The sequence below is a fragment of the Spea bombifrons genome, chromosome 4 (genome assembly GCF_027358695.1).
Source record: "Spea bombifrons isolate aSpeBom1 chromosome 4, aSpeBom1.2.pri, whole genome shotgun sequence".
Taxonomy (NCBI): Eukaryota; Metazoa; Chordata; class Amphibia; order Anura; family Pelobatidae; genus Spea; species Spea bombifrons.
In genome coordinates, this window is record NC_071090.1 from 71,229,807 (window position 1) to 71,244,171 (window position 14,365).

A 14,365-nucleotide genomic window follows, 5' to 3' on the forward strand; every position below is an offset into this window, starting at 1 on the left:
CATCTTGGCTAGGTGCCCACTTTATTATTGTTTTATACAGTGCCAAATTCCATAGCACTTCTAGGGAGAGCAGCCACATTACAAAATTGTCTCAGTTTACATATTTATCAGTTAGACATTGTTTATGAACTCAGATTACTTTGTAACCCTTTCTAGCTTTATGCAGGTCTTCTGCCTTTTTTGTAAATCATGGTTCACACAGTTTGGTTTTTGCAACATCTATGTTTAAAGGGTTTTTTGGGGGGGTCAAAGTAGTTGTAAAACACACCTACAAACCCACTTCATTGATTGGACCCCAGTTTGTTAACTCCTGACTCCAAACAGCTTTTGTTGAAGTGATTAGCACAGGGGTTTGCATACTTTTTCCAAACCACACTAAATGTTTGAATAATGTGTGCAATATGGATTACAATACACAATACAATAAATGGTGTCTTATGAGTTAGAACAGATTGTTTTTTCCATTATCGTAACTTAGAAAAAACATCCTAAGACAAAATTTATACATAAGTGCTGGTAATTCCAAAGGGCCCACTTTCTTGCAACTTTACAAAACGCAGATGTCAGTATGGTATATACATAAAATTACTCAGTATGATGAGAAGCACAATAAGGGATTAGTGGAATTGACCTCTTGAAGAATATTCTTTTAAAACCAACAAGGAGTAGCTAGCAGTCTGCTAATAGCCAATGTCCTTTATTTGACTTTCCTGTCAAACAGGTCTCTTTTATGATATACTGTCTTGATCCTATGAACACAGTATTCAGGATGTTGACAGCTTTTGTAAAGCAGTAACATGGTAACAGGTATATTGAGGCATTATAACAGTGCAGAACGACAAACAATAGAGGTTACAAATGGGTGATAGCCTTCCAGTGCAGAAGTGCCTTCCAGTGCCGAAATACCACTCCTACTGCCATAAGCCAACCAGGCTAATGAAGATAGTGTAGGTTCCAGATTCTAACATTAGAATTGTTTCATAAAAAAAGGACCTGAAGATTTTAAGCCAGACACTTGCTTTTTTCAGATTTTTTTTTATGAAACAGGTCTACTGTTTTCTGATAAACAGCAGTTTCCTGCAATGGCCAAAAGTTCATGGGTCTGCAGAAAAAATAATAACTGCTTAGGGAAGTGCAAATCAAGGATGTTTTGCCATCTCGATGCTTAAGGGGGCCATTTGTGGGAATGGCTGAGAAATTGTAACAAGCCTTCTGGAGGAACATGCAGGTGATTGATGTGAAATAGTATGAATTCTACCTTTAATGTGAGAAAACTATAGAAAAAAAATTGAATGCCGAGTGCTGGATAAACTGAAAGCATCCAAGTCTTTTCTTCTGCCAATATCGTTTTAAAATTATGACATTCTTGGAAAAGTGCTTTTAAGCTGTACAGAAATTATGCCTCTACTCTTTCAATAAAATAGTTCAAGTCTTCAGGTATTTAATATCACACATTCTGGTTACACTAGATCCGATTGTATTCCTCAACATTCAAACAAGTTGCCATGCATAGAGGAGAGAACAGTGTTAATAAAATGTGGTCAAACAAAATGTTAGAAAGCAAAGTATTGAACAGTAACTAGTTTTAAAAGTTCCAGGCATCTCAGAACACACATTTTTAATGTTACCATACAATCACTGTGCCTATTCACAAAGCCAACAGCAGAACACATTCAGAGAAACTAAAACCAAGCCAATCCACAAAGCTCCAGTGAAGCAGAGCACACTTAACCCTGCAGGAAGCCAAGAGTTCAACTGAACAAACTCACCAGCTCACCACAAAGTCAACAAAATGTGTACAAGACATTGGTCTCAGGGTCAAACGCCTTTCTCAAACCCAATTCGCCTCCCTTTCCTAACTCATTCAGTTACACTAAAGGTTATCCATCAGGTAGGTCATTAAAATATCCCTAGAGGACCAATGACATACCTGGCGCATCACCCTCCTGTCACTGCTTTAGTCAACCGCTTCATGACCAGAGCAGTCAGCCTATAGCAGACGCCCTGCGCTTCCATGCATGTTGCTGCTGCAGCCATTCACATACATGGATGCAGTTAAATGCCTGTTCTCTCACCTTGCTGTGATCAGGAGCTGCCAAGAGACAGAATAAAGCAACTGTGTTCCAGGAGTTGCAAGATGAAAAAAAAAAAAAACGTGTTATGTAGTGTGGTGGGGTTAGTTGGGGGGGATTAGATTAGGGAGGATTAGGTTTTCAATTCAAGGCAAATTAAATATATTTTTGTTGTAGGCCAAGATTTCTCATGCAAATTTTCACTCACAAGTATAAGACTACTTCCTGGTTTTTATGCTTTACGCTTAACTAAGGATATGTTGCTTTTTTCCCTATTTTGATATGAATTTATACATGTTTTTCCCCAAGGGGTTAGTATAATTTTTCAATTTTCACAGTGGTGTTTGTCACATTGTAGCGCTGTACACTATTAAATTTTCACTCATGCCCTGTGACGCCTAACGCAGACTGTGCTGGAAGTTAACCATCAGCCCAGGTAGGACTCCACCCGCGATTGTTTGGGTGACGGTATATAATATATTTGCTAGCACCGTCCAGCTTCTTTATAAATGTGGTTTGTGTTCAGGCTGAAGTAGCAAGATGGCAGCTCGCACATACAGCACAAAAGTAAATACAGGAAAGAGGCTCAAAATGCTGTAGGCATGACTCTTGAAATTAGGAAAGTGCTCAGTAGGTCATTGTTTCAACAGAAACCCTGCGCTGTTAGCTCAAATATATGTTTCAAATTCAAATTGGGAGTGATCCGGAATGCAGTCCCTCCATCAAAAGCTTTGAAATGTGTCCTTTGGCATTATCGAACAGATCATATCCCTTTAATCTCGCTGTTATCTGCTCGAACCTATCCCTGTTCTCACACGCCGTGTTCTTGACAGAATGTTACACTGAGGCATTTGAGCAGAGGCGATCTCACTAGCGGTAAAGTCATGACTTAAAGGGACAGAAAATGCTATCAACATTGCTCCAGCATTAGAATAGGAAATGGATATTCATAGGCAGGGGCGAAATGCAAAATTTCCTTTGCTCAGCTGAGAAGCCAAGAACTCATTGAATTCTGGAAATATGACTGCATTGAAAAACTGTTCTGCCGACGTGTGAAAGGGGCTGGAAATCTTTCACAACTGACTGAAGGCATGCAGTGTGCAAACAAGCATTAATCCAGTGTGTTTTATACAAAAAGGACCAGAGGCGATATTGACAAAAGAAAAAGCTTACACGGTAGATTATGGCCAGTGCAGTAATAGGTCATCATACTTCATTAGTCTGGGCAATTAAATTACGGTACCCTACATGGATATCTTAGAGTCCCCATTAAAATGTGCATAATTGGCCCATGACTTAAGACCTGATATTCATGCAGTAATGGGTTATTGACCCACCCTGCCATACTATTAGGACCTCTACCCTAGCTGTCATATCAAGCAAAGCAGTCAGACTGCTTCAAGCAAAAAAAAAATTAATACTACAGGGAAAAATGGCTATCAATATATTGCAACAACCCAAGCTTCTTGCTCAAGGAAGAGACCCAGGGTTGATCTTGTTGGGTGATGTTGAAGGCACTGTTGCTAGCATGGAACTATAAGCAGGCTTCACTGCATTTGGATATATTATCTATTGACAGATGCATTTGTCATTTTATTGCATCGCCATTTTGTTTGGCCAGGCTGCTTTTGAACTGTGCATGAAGGACACATTTATGAGCTGGGGCACTGGTTGTAAAACTAGTGCTGCTTGATAAATATCCTCATCAGCATGTTAAGTGTAAGAATTTGTGAGGAATTTCCTTTTCATTGTATGCAACATTCTTTATGAAAACAGGAAAAATGCCATTTTGGAACAGAATCCAGTGTTGTACCAAAATACATTAAGGCCCAAGTCTGGCAGAGCCGCAGCCTAATACCAAATTTGTATCAAAAAGTTAATTAGCCTCATAAATCCTGTGGAATCTTCATGCTGATCATACTGATCTTAGTTAGCCTTCAATTCACAGCATACTGACGTGCTGTTTGATGGTAGTAAATATACTATTTTTATTGTTAACTTGGGCGTAATATGTGCCATTTTCTTTAAGAGGAGGTGCCCAAAGGGCTTTTTATTTAGTTTCCAAGCGATTAGGACGAAGCTCAACAAAAAGATGACAAATTGTATGGTAATGTACTTTGCGGGGCTTTAGTTAGCATTTATTAAGGGGAAAGTCGGAAATGAATTGTTTCAATAACACATCCTTTTAAATTGCCTGTAATTAAGGAAAATACCTGGATATATTTCCTTGTGTGCCTTGTTAAAGCAGCAGAGTCCACTAGTCACTTCAGCCACCATTTTGTTATTTAAGAAGCAGCGTACCAACAAGAATCTCACAGGTCATTTCAGAGCATCAGGATGAAGGGGAACGCAAGGAAACTACTGCAACATGAAAGCAGGTCAGCCAGTTCAAGCTTGCCTAATGGAGAAACACTACATTGGCAGCACTTTCAAGCCAACCCGCCTGAAATACCTTCCTGTTTGGATATTTACTCAAGTGTTCTGTTTCTAAGGACAGCTCAAGTACTGCATATGCTAAAGGCTCGTGGACTAAAGGAAGCCTACAGTTTGAGAAATGTGCCAAATGGCAACAGTGTACCCACTGTGGTGCTCGAAAGGTTAAGTAACCTCTTCATATTTATCAAACTGGAGGCATACAAAATACACCTCACACACCCATTAGGACTGGGAGTTACATTTAACATTTAAGATAGACATTGTTACACTAGCATTGTATTTGCTTTTCTTTAGAGTTTGACATTTTAAAAATGGAAACCTTTAAGGTAATAAATGTACCAAGGGGTAAGTAGCCAAAAGACAGTATGTGCGCAGCACTGAGGAATGGGGTAAAATCTATTACTGCAAAGGCCTCCCCATCGTGGTTTAACCATCCTGAATCAAGAATACTAGCATTTCCTACTGAAAAAGCCAACACACATGTACACAGATGAGACAGTGAGCCGCTATCATAGCAGACAGCAACATGGTGAAACAGGCCTTAAGAAGCAGGTACAGAAGATAAATTCCTAATACCCGATCTATTCCTGTTCATTTCAGAATTAAAGCAGTTGAGCACATTTACAGCTATCTGCTTGCTAAATACTATTGTCTGCCATGTCAATAGCCCTGGCTAAATGAAGAAGAATTACACCAGTTAACAGTACTTGCACTTCTGTGCAGCCCGTGTTATCTTTCAGAGGAGAAACATTAGATGGGAACCAGAATGGACCTTGCTAAGAAAATCTGCATTATAACACAAGTTGTTTAATTGGAAGTAAACACATTTTCAATTCCTATGTCGACACTCTCTGGATATGGATGACGCTGGCAGCTTTCCAGGAATATTCCATTGGACGAAATGGAGTTAATTAAATGAGTAATCAGTTTAGCAATAATGGGTGCAGCGAAATGGAAGAGACTGGGGCTTCAGAATGTCAGAGCCATATTGATTATGTTGGTATTAAAGGTGATACATTCTATTTTCTGCCACTTAGATCAAGTTCTAATGTTAAATAAAGCTTTAGAGCGGTTTACAATATGAAAGCACAAATCGCCAAGCCATCAACCAATCTTCTCAGCACATATATTTTATATGATCTGTGTATAAGCTGGATGTGTATGCAATTAGAATATGGAACTGTAATGCTGAGAACTGCAATAAGAACAGCTTATACATAGTTTGCTTAATAAAGCTTGAACGTAGATATTTGTAGCATTATTTTATAATATGTGTTTCACACAGAAAGGTGGGAGAGCAGAAAGACTTATTGTCATCGATGAATTCTTAAGCATAATTCTCAACCCTCAAAACAAATGAACTAAAGATAATGCTCGTTCTGTGTAGGTGTAAGTATTAACCATCCAGTTTTTTTAATGTTTGGAAGAGTTAAACAATTAGAAGACACTTCCACAAAACAGCTCTTAGGAGGAACCTCCTTGTACACTGTAAGGGCCATCTTCTCCTTCAGTAAAAGTCCTAAAGTGGTAATGTGATTTTTGTATGTTTTTTGTTTAACAGTCCTTTTGTAGTTATATGGAATCTAATGGCACCATAAATTTAACACAACGAGGAAGAGCTCAACTGAATATATCAGCACTTGAAGACAACTGACCACAGCATTCCTAGTCTGGTACTTTAACAGGAATTGCAGTAGCCCAGAGTGACAGCAGAAAGTATATGATCACCGGCAGCTGATCAGTTTAAGCTACTTGTTTTAGCACCAACAGCTTACAGAGACCAAAGAGTATTGGCACACGAAAATAAATAGTCATACAGATCGATCTGCAGAATGATCGGTTTAAAGGCTTCAACAAGTAACTTCCCATCAACTTGTGTCATTTTACATCATCCCTGACCTTGAGGAAAAGTCTGATTATTAAAGTGCTCTATGCACTTGTATTCACCAAATTAATCCAGATAAGAGAAGTAGCAAGGCAGGTATATCTATGAGCAGAATGAGAATTCACAAAAATGCGGCATCTACGAGCTAAATGTGCCAAACTAGTTGAACGATAACATCCTTAATTTAGTTATCAGAAAGTTAAAAGAAAAGGGCTGAAGAGATTTTTGTCCCACTTCGTAATAGGCATATCCGGTCATCTGCCCAAAACATAATTGACCGTGAGTCAGTACTACAACGCAGCAAAGTACTTCAACACACATGGATACTTTTTTATTAGATGGATGTGGTGCCAAAACTGCTCCTGGCCAAACATAAAACCAATAGATCATCTGCTTAAACTGCTGCCAGTGAGCTATACATTGACTACGATCAATGCCATCAACAAAGCATAACAAGAACAAGCCTATAAAGAAATTGGACAGTGATTTAGTCAACAAAATCTATTACCTATCAAATTACACATGACAATTTAGAGTATCACAAGCCAGATATACATGTGCATGTACATATAACTATAATTAGTATGGGTGTCCATTTAATTTCTACTCATTATGAGTTGGATGCCCTTGTAATTGCTTCCACATATATTAACAGTCGAGACCTCTAAATGGAGCTTCCACAGGCTAACTCTTAAAACACCAGAGGGCTGATCAATACCCTACCGTTCCTCATGATAATTATATAAATATATATAAAAATATAATATATATATATATATATATAATACACACACGTAGAGCATGTCTACACTCTAGTATGCTCTGGGTACAAGAGACAAACGTAAAGAGATACAATGAAACCTTACATTGAAATGCATATGAAGAGGGGGGGATTAGAAGCATCAGAAATAAAATTTGTCAGCTGTAAGCACGACTGGACCTGTCAAGTCTTCTTGTTTTTCTACTCATCTTAAAATCTAAAACTTTTGGTCCTTGATGTTATATTGAGGATGGCCTCATGCCTGTCCCAAGCATGACCAACAACCCATGGATGTAATTTTACCATTGACTATTAAAAAGTAAAGAGCAGTCATGCACTACAGAGTGATGAATTAAATTCCAGGTTAATCTAAGTCTGTATGCAGGCTGCAGATGGTCACAATGTATGTTTGTGAAGGTGGCAACAGTGGGGAAAATACTGGACTAACCTTAGAAAAAACCCAGCATGTTGCATTATACAATATATTGTTAATTAACAATCAAATATTACTAATTACAATGTCGTAGAGTCACTTTCTGCTATAATTTTAACAGAGCAATGGCAGAAGGTGTTAGCCAATGCCTGGAACAGTGATGTAGTGTGCAGCCAAGCAGAGACTTCTTGCGGAGCGGAGGTTAAAATTATTTTCAGCCTTGTATTAGAACACGTCTGATCATATCCCCCTAAGAAGGCACACAGTGACTCACATAATGTTATTTTATTGCCTGTAATGTGCTTAAGAGAAAAACTGTCTTTGCTGTTGACTGGAAGACAAATTTGCTACTTGCTTTATATGTCAAACACACTGTGCAAGAGGGAACGGCTGCCTAGGCTTGAAACGTCTCTGTGGAATCAGATAAGGACACTTCCGCCCATGACATGAATGCAACTTGCTGCTCATCTCCAACAAAGCAAAACCTCTGAGGCCGATCACATGCTACTTAGGCCATGGCAAAGGCTGTACAGCCAGCCCGCTAACATCTTATTTCCCCTGCAGGTTTCAATGTAACCTGCTATGAATACTACCACGGAAGAAAAAGGGTTTAAAGAAAGTGAGATTTGCTGAACAAAAGCTCTACTGAACATTTAAATTCAGATTTCAGAAAGACAAGCCTGTCTTCAGAGCACTGGCACAAACCAATAGTTTTTGAATGCATCAAAGAAATAGGACTATAGAATGAGGAGCAGAAAAGGTTATGCAGAAAAAAAAACCATAATGGGGTAAAGTGCATTACTGTGTATTACTAGGAATAGTCATGGAGTAGCATCACATTGAGCTCATAGAAATGCCAGAAAACAAAAATGGTTGCGTATACACCTGCATCAAGGGTTGGGGGACATTTCTATACTGGCATGGTATACATCCATTCAGATAAGAGGTGTCAGCAGTAAGATTGCAGGAGTGTTTTCTGCACTATTATAAATACTATTACAGTTATGGGAGATTTATTGTGCACAAAATAACATCGAGAGACCGAGAGACCCATTTTATTTGCAGCTAAATTTGAAGTCTTGTGATAGAGGTGATTTTAAACATGTTTCCTTTTTGGACAATTCAGTATGAATGCAATACGGAAGGAATACGATACAATGTTAAATTAACCCCTTAACGACAATCCACGTACATGTACGGGGTTGCCGTGCAACGGGTTAACGACAATGCCCGTACATGTACGGGCTGCCGTTAAATAGCTGCATCGGCTTTGCAGCATCCACGGAAGCCTCCCAAGTGAGGCTGACCGTGGATCCGGGGAGGGCAGCCCTCCCCGGAAGAAAAATGGCCGCCGCCGCACCGATCATGAAAGATCGCGGCGGCGCCCGGCTAAAACAGCTTAGGAAGCGATCTGAATCGCTTCCTAAGCATAAATGGTGTTACTGACATGCCTCGATATCGAGGCATATCAGCAACACTAGCCCCCTAACCCGATTGCCTTGTGATTGCTCCGAAGAGCAACCACAAGTGCCATCCTGTAAATGACGTTGCCGTCATTCACAGGATGGCATCAACAATAGATCTGAGTTCAGAGGGTCTATCCAGACCCTCTTGTGAACTCTCGAGCTCCTCCTGCAGGTTGAATGCAGGTACTGCATCCAACCATGCAAGGTCAATGGAGCCCAGCTCACTAATGAGTGATTAGTAAAAAAAATAAAAAAAAAAATTTAAAAAAATTTTCAAAAATTTTTTTTAAAAAATGTTTAAAAAAATAAAAATAATATGGTAACATAAAAATCCCCACTGTCACCAAAAAAAAAAAAAAATAATAAGCAAGTCCTAAAATTCTTTATCTTTACAAAAATTCCAGCATGGAAAGAGTTAAAATATTGGCATTACAAATGCCCATAGGGTGTCTCGTATTAAAAAATGCATGAGTGGATGGGATAAATTGAATTGGCCGGGTTCAAAGGTGTCCCAAATATGGGACATGGGGGCAGTAGGATCAGATGTCTAAATGGCCAAAAAATACACACCTCACAAAGGCGGCCTTTTACCTCCCAAATAACCCAACAAACCCATGCATGTGGGGTATCACCGCGCTCAGGAGATGTTACTGAACACATATTGGGGTGTTGTTTGACAGGGACATATACCAGGAGCGATAAATTTATACCTGAAGTACAACGTGTGTGAAAAAAATACAAAAAAATTTACTACCATAAAGTTTCACAAAGGCTGGTGGTAAAATTAGTGCATGGAAAGGGTTAAATTACCAGCATGTGAAATACCTTGGGGTGTCTAGTTTTTAAAAATATATGACTTGATGGGGTAAATTGCATTGGCCGGCTTCAAAGATACCCGAAATGGCACATGGGGGGAAGAATTACCAGATTTGGAAAAAAAGGTTTTGAAATAGCAAAACGCTACCTGTACTTATTGCCCCATAACGTGCAGAAAAAAGCAAAAAAACATAAAAACATTGGGTATTTCTAAACTCAGGACAAATAGTAGAATCTATTTAGCAGGTTTTTTCATTCGTTTTTGCAGATGAGTAAAAGTTTTTTGTTTAAAAAGTGAGAAAAAGTAATTTTTTAACAAAAAATCCCCATATTTTATCATTTTTTTTACAGTAAATTAGATGATATGATAAAATTAATGGTATCTAAAGAAAGCCCTGTTTGTCCTGAAAAAAACAATATATAATGTGTGGGAGCATGAAATGAGAAAGAAGAAAATCACAGCTAAACAGGAACACCGAAAAATGTTAAAATAGCCATTGTCCCACAATATACTACGAGTAATAACCCCTATTGTCCTTAAGGGGTTAAGAGCTGTGCATTAACTAACAAATTTCAAGTGCCTAATTTGTAAGAGTTTATCGACTGGATTAAATATGGTTGCACAAAGTTAAAATATTTGAATGTATTGGGCTGGGGAAGAAATGCACACTTTGGGATACTGGGCATCCTAACCACTGATGCCAGTGATTTCCTCTCATTACATGGCACCAAATCCAACAAACATCTCCTGATAAGCACACACGATGAATGCACGATGTACTGCGTGGCTAGAGGCAGTAAAAATGCCAGACTCTGGCTGCGGTCACACAGCTCCTCTGTCAGGAGGTGATGTATAAAAGGCATTATAGTATCATCCAGGCAGCAGCAAACCGTGTGAAAAGGACAGCAGCAAACTGTAATGGGAGACCTGACAGAACAAGACAGGTTATTAAAGGCCTACATTCAGCAGAGCATGGAGTGACCTACAGAGCGTGCAAAAGCAGACTGCTGTGTGCCTCCATTTCTGCCGAGCTCAGCGAATGCCGACACCTCTAAATGGAGAAATACTAAAATTCAGGTGAAAGCTAGGGGAAAGCTCCCACACGAGTCCACCTGGGCGTCTGTCCTCCGTCAGCAATAGCTACAACAAGGGGATCAAACACTACTGGTGAATATTCATGTATCAGCTGATTAGCAGTCAACATTCGGAGAGGTAGCCAGCAGGCTGACCCACGGCCATATGGTGTGATCATGAGGCTTTAATTCATAGACAAAGACCAAAACATGCTCGTTTCTCCCACCTGAATGTATTAGATATAAGCCAAATGACATTGTTTAAACCTGCTGATCCCAAACATTAACCGCAATTAACAGATAGCCGCCTTAACTCTAGAATCATGCTGGCACTGCTGCTGGTCTGAAAATTCTGCTACAGGCAGGTATATATTTCTTACGCATGCAGAAAAGATGCAGCCTCACGTCTGAAGCAATTGGCCAGTAGATAAACTCTGCGAAAATATTTCCTTAGGTGAGTAATGTGCATTCAGAAAAAACCCATTTACAAATTTACTTACATTAACAAAGGAGGACCTGCTCCTAGAACTGGGTGACACATGAACTCACATGACTTACAGAATGAATAGCAATAAGGGCAATTTGCTGTAGTTAAGGGGGGCTGCAACTCTCCAACTTCACTATGCTTTATGTAGGTCGAAGACTCCTGTGAAAGGTAAATCAGCCAAACAATCCCGATTCCACTATCCATCACAGAACCAGCCAAGTACTCCAGTTTAAGCCTAAACAAATTATATTCGGAGCCCAACTAGTTGCACCTAGATTGGGAGAAACTGCTTTAACCCTTTGCGATCAGACTGTTTTTGAAATGTTGTACCCCACATAATAGCTGTTTTAGCATTTCTATGTCTAGCTGTAATTTCCTTATTTTTGGTAGCCAAATTATATTTTCCGGACAAGGGCTTTCTTTAGATCCCATTATTTTGATCGTTATTTTAACGTACTAAAGCTAGTGAAAAGAACTGTAAAGAGGTTGTCCTTTTAGCAAGACTAGTACAGCAATCAGAATTGGACTTGCACTATGCTGAAAAATAGTCATAAGCTTAGAGCCACTAGCTAATCTTCACCTGCCATTTCATGGCACATAGCCAAAATGAAAAAAGAAAAAAAAATTACTGAAGGAATATTTCCCATATAACCTTTAAATGTTATTGTCAGTGCTTATGAGAGCCTATACCTTAAAGATTTACATCTAACTTCAAAGTAGTGTAATTGGGGAGTATTTTGAGACCCTTCATCTTGTGTAGGCTTCAACCATAAAATCCATTAGAAAAGCAGGTATTGTCAGGGATATGCCTCCCACAAACCATAGCATGTTTTTGGCAGAGGCTCAGCATTACTGTCAATTCCGGATTAGGCACCAACCATTAAGGAAACAGCAACGAACCAATGTTTGCTAAAAAGGTTAACAAGCAGCGGCTAATTATCTTAAATGTCTAATTACATGCCAATTAAGATTGTTTAATGATGGTCTACAGTCTTGATTTTTCATTTTATGGAGTGCGGCAAACGTGATTTCCCTCTTTCCCCTCACAGTCCTTTCCAATTACACCTGAACATACTGCACTCAATGCCAAGAGGAGGGGGAACGAGCCGAAGTCAGGAGAAATGCAAAGTATAACAGAACTACTATATGGAATAGCTGGCAGCAGGCCCAGACTGGCAATTGGGCACACTGGGCAAATGCCTGGTGGGCCCAATGCCCAATTACACTCCTCATACAAAAGTGTATTAGTATGTAGCCGCATAGATGTAATTTCAGCTATAGGAGAACATTTGTCCCTGGCGCTTTAAAGCCAAGACCATTCCTGTATGTTACACAAGTCTGAAATTAGACCTACACCATCCATCATAAAATAAAATCTGAATGTTTCAACTGGGCTACAGCAACCTAAGATCATGTACGCAGAACTTGGTTATTAAATTCCCATTTCTTTATGTGGGAACATAGTACACTATCGGTACATGGTCAGAGGGGAAAATGGCCAATCATTTAAAGGTTAAGAACCTCTAACCTGCCACTAGCACAATGAACATTTCCTTAAGGTCTTTATGAAAATATTTCCTTTAATCCTTCCATACAACACAGGTATTCGTTCTAATAAGCATTAGGAAATACCTACCCAATTTTATTCACGTATGCCCAATACACAGCTACTCTTATGCAATATTTCACAATATTTGGTGTTGTCCCTTATATTGTTCATTATGAACTCATAAGGAGCATTCCTTATTGATGCTGGGTTCTTACCTTTTTACCAATGAGTTTCTTGCGGAGAAATTCTCTAGCCTCAAACATGTAAGGAATGTCATAAAGGGGGCGGAGCCTCTTGTTCTTGTCCTGTTGAGAAATAAGACTCAATGAGTACATCATACACATAATATCTGCAGTTCTCTTAAGCTAAAGAAGTGTAAAGGATTTCAAAGTGCAATGTTTGATTTTGAATTTACACCTGTAGATTAAGGAAAAAGCCTTGCTTTTAATAGCTTGTTCCTACACAAAATGAAGCCTGCTTCCCTATGCTGCCATGGCATTTCATACCAAGATTTTCCCAAACACTAAAAAAAAGGCGCAATTATACAAATAAAGTATTATACAAACAAATACCATGGAAGTACCTATTAACAGTATCACTAAATAGCATAGTATTTAAACAGTCATATTGGTAGAGAATTGCACAGAATGCTTATCCGCATTTTACTATTATGAACGTTTGAAGCAGGTTTCCTGTTTGGATCTGTGACACTGCTCATACACAAAGGCTTGGTGGCGCTCTAAAAGTAATTCAGAATTTTAGTAAACTTGTGCTGACTCAGACACCCTAATTGTTTAACATTGTCAAGTATTTCCAGCCTCTAGCAATGCTTGAAAGTCCAACACCAAAGAAATAGCTCTGCATCACAGTTAGTGCTTCCATGTTTATCAAAGGCTGTTAAGTGTTACTTTGGCCAAGAGCATGAAACTTTTCAACGTAAAGATAGCACACAGCAGAATCTTCTAGTTCCAGTCACTCTGCCCTTAAACACTAATAGTTTCAGCCACCAGTATGATTAATAAATAAAAACAGCAACAGCTTTAAAGGCAGGAGGGAAAAAAAGCCTTCAGGATTTTTTATTTTTATTCAGAGAACACAAACCATTTGAAACAGAGCAAGATGATAGCGCTACATCAAGGAAAGACAGCATTACAAGCTGGCTTGGAGCCATTAACACAAAGGAAAGGCAAGCGGCATCCCGTGGAAGTTAAGGCTGGATTTTCATGCAACTCAAGCGTATTCTCTAGCAACAGTTGTAACCAGCAGTCAGCTTCAGAAATCTCATTTCATTTTGGTTTTTTCTGACAGTGTTCAATTTGATGGTTTGCTCGGATGCCAAAACAATATATAAAAAGAATGAAACAAGAACATAAAAGGGAAGTTTCCA

General features: G+C 39.0%; 1 protein-coding gene across 1 annotated transcript in view; it reads right to left on the bottom strand.

The window, feature by feature from the left end:
• SND1 (staphylococcal nuclease and tudor domain containing 1) overlaps positions 1–14,365 on the bottom strand; it is a 288,682-nt gene that overhangs the window by 200,369 nt on the left and 73,948 nt on the right. The window contains exon 11 of the mRNA XM_053464995.1: positions 13,194–13,283. Within this exon, the coding sequence (XP_053320970.1) occupies positions 13,194–13,283 (90 nt within the window). The remainder of the gene's footprint in view (positions 1–13,193; positions 13,284–14,365) is intronic.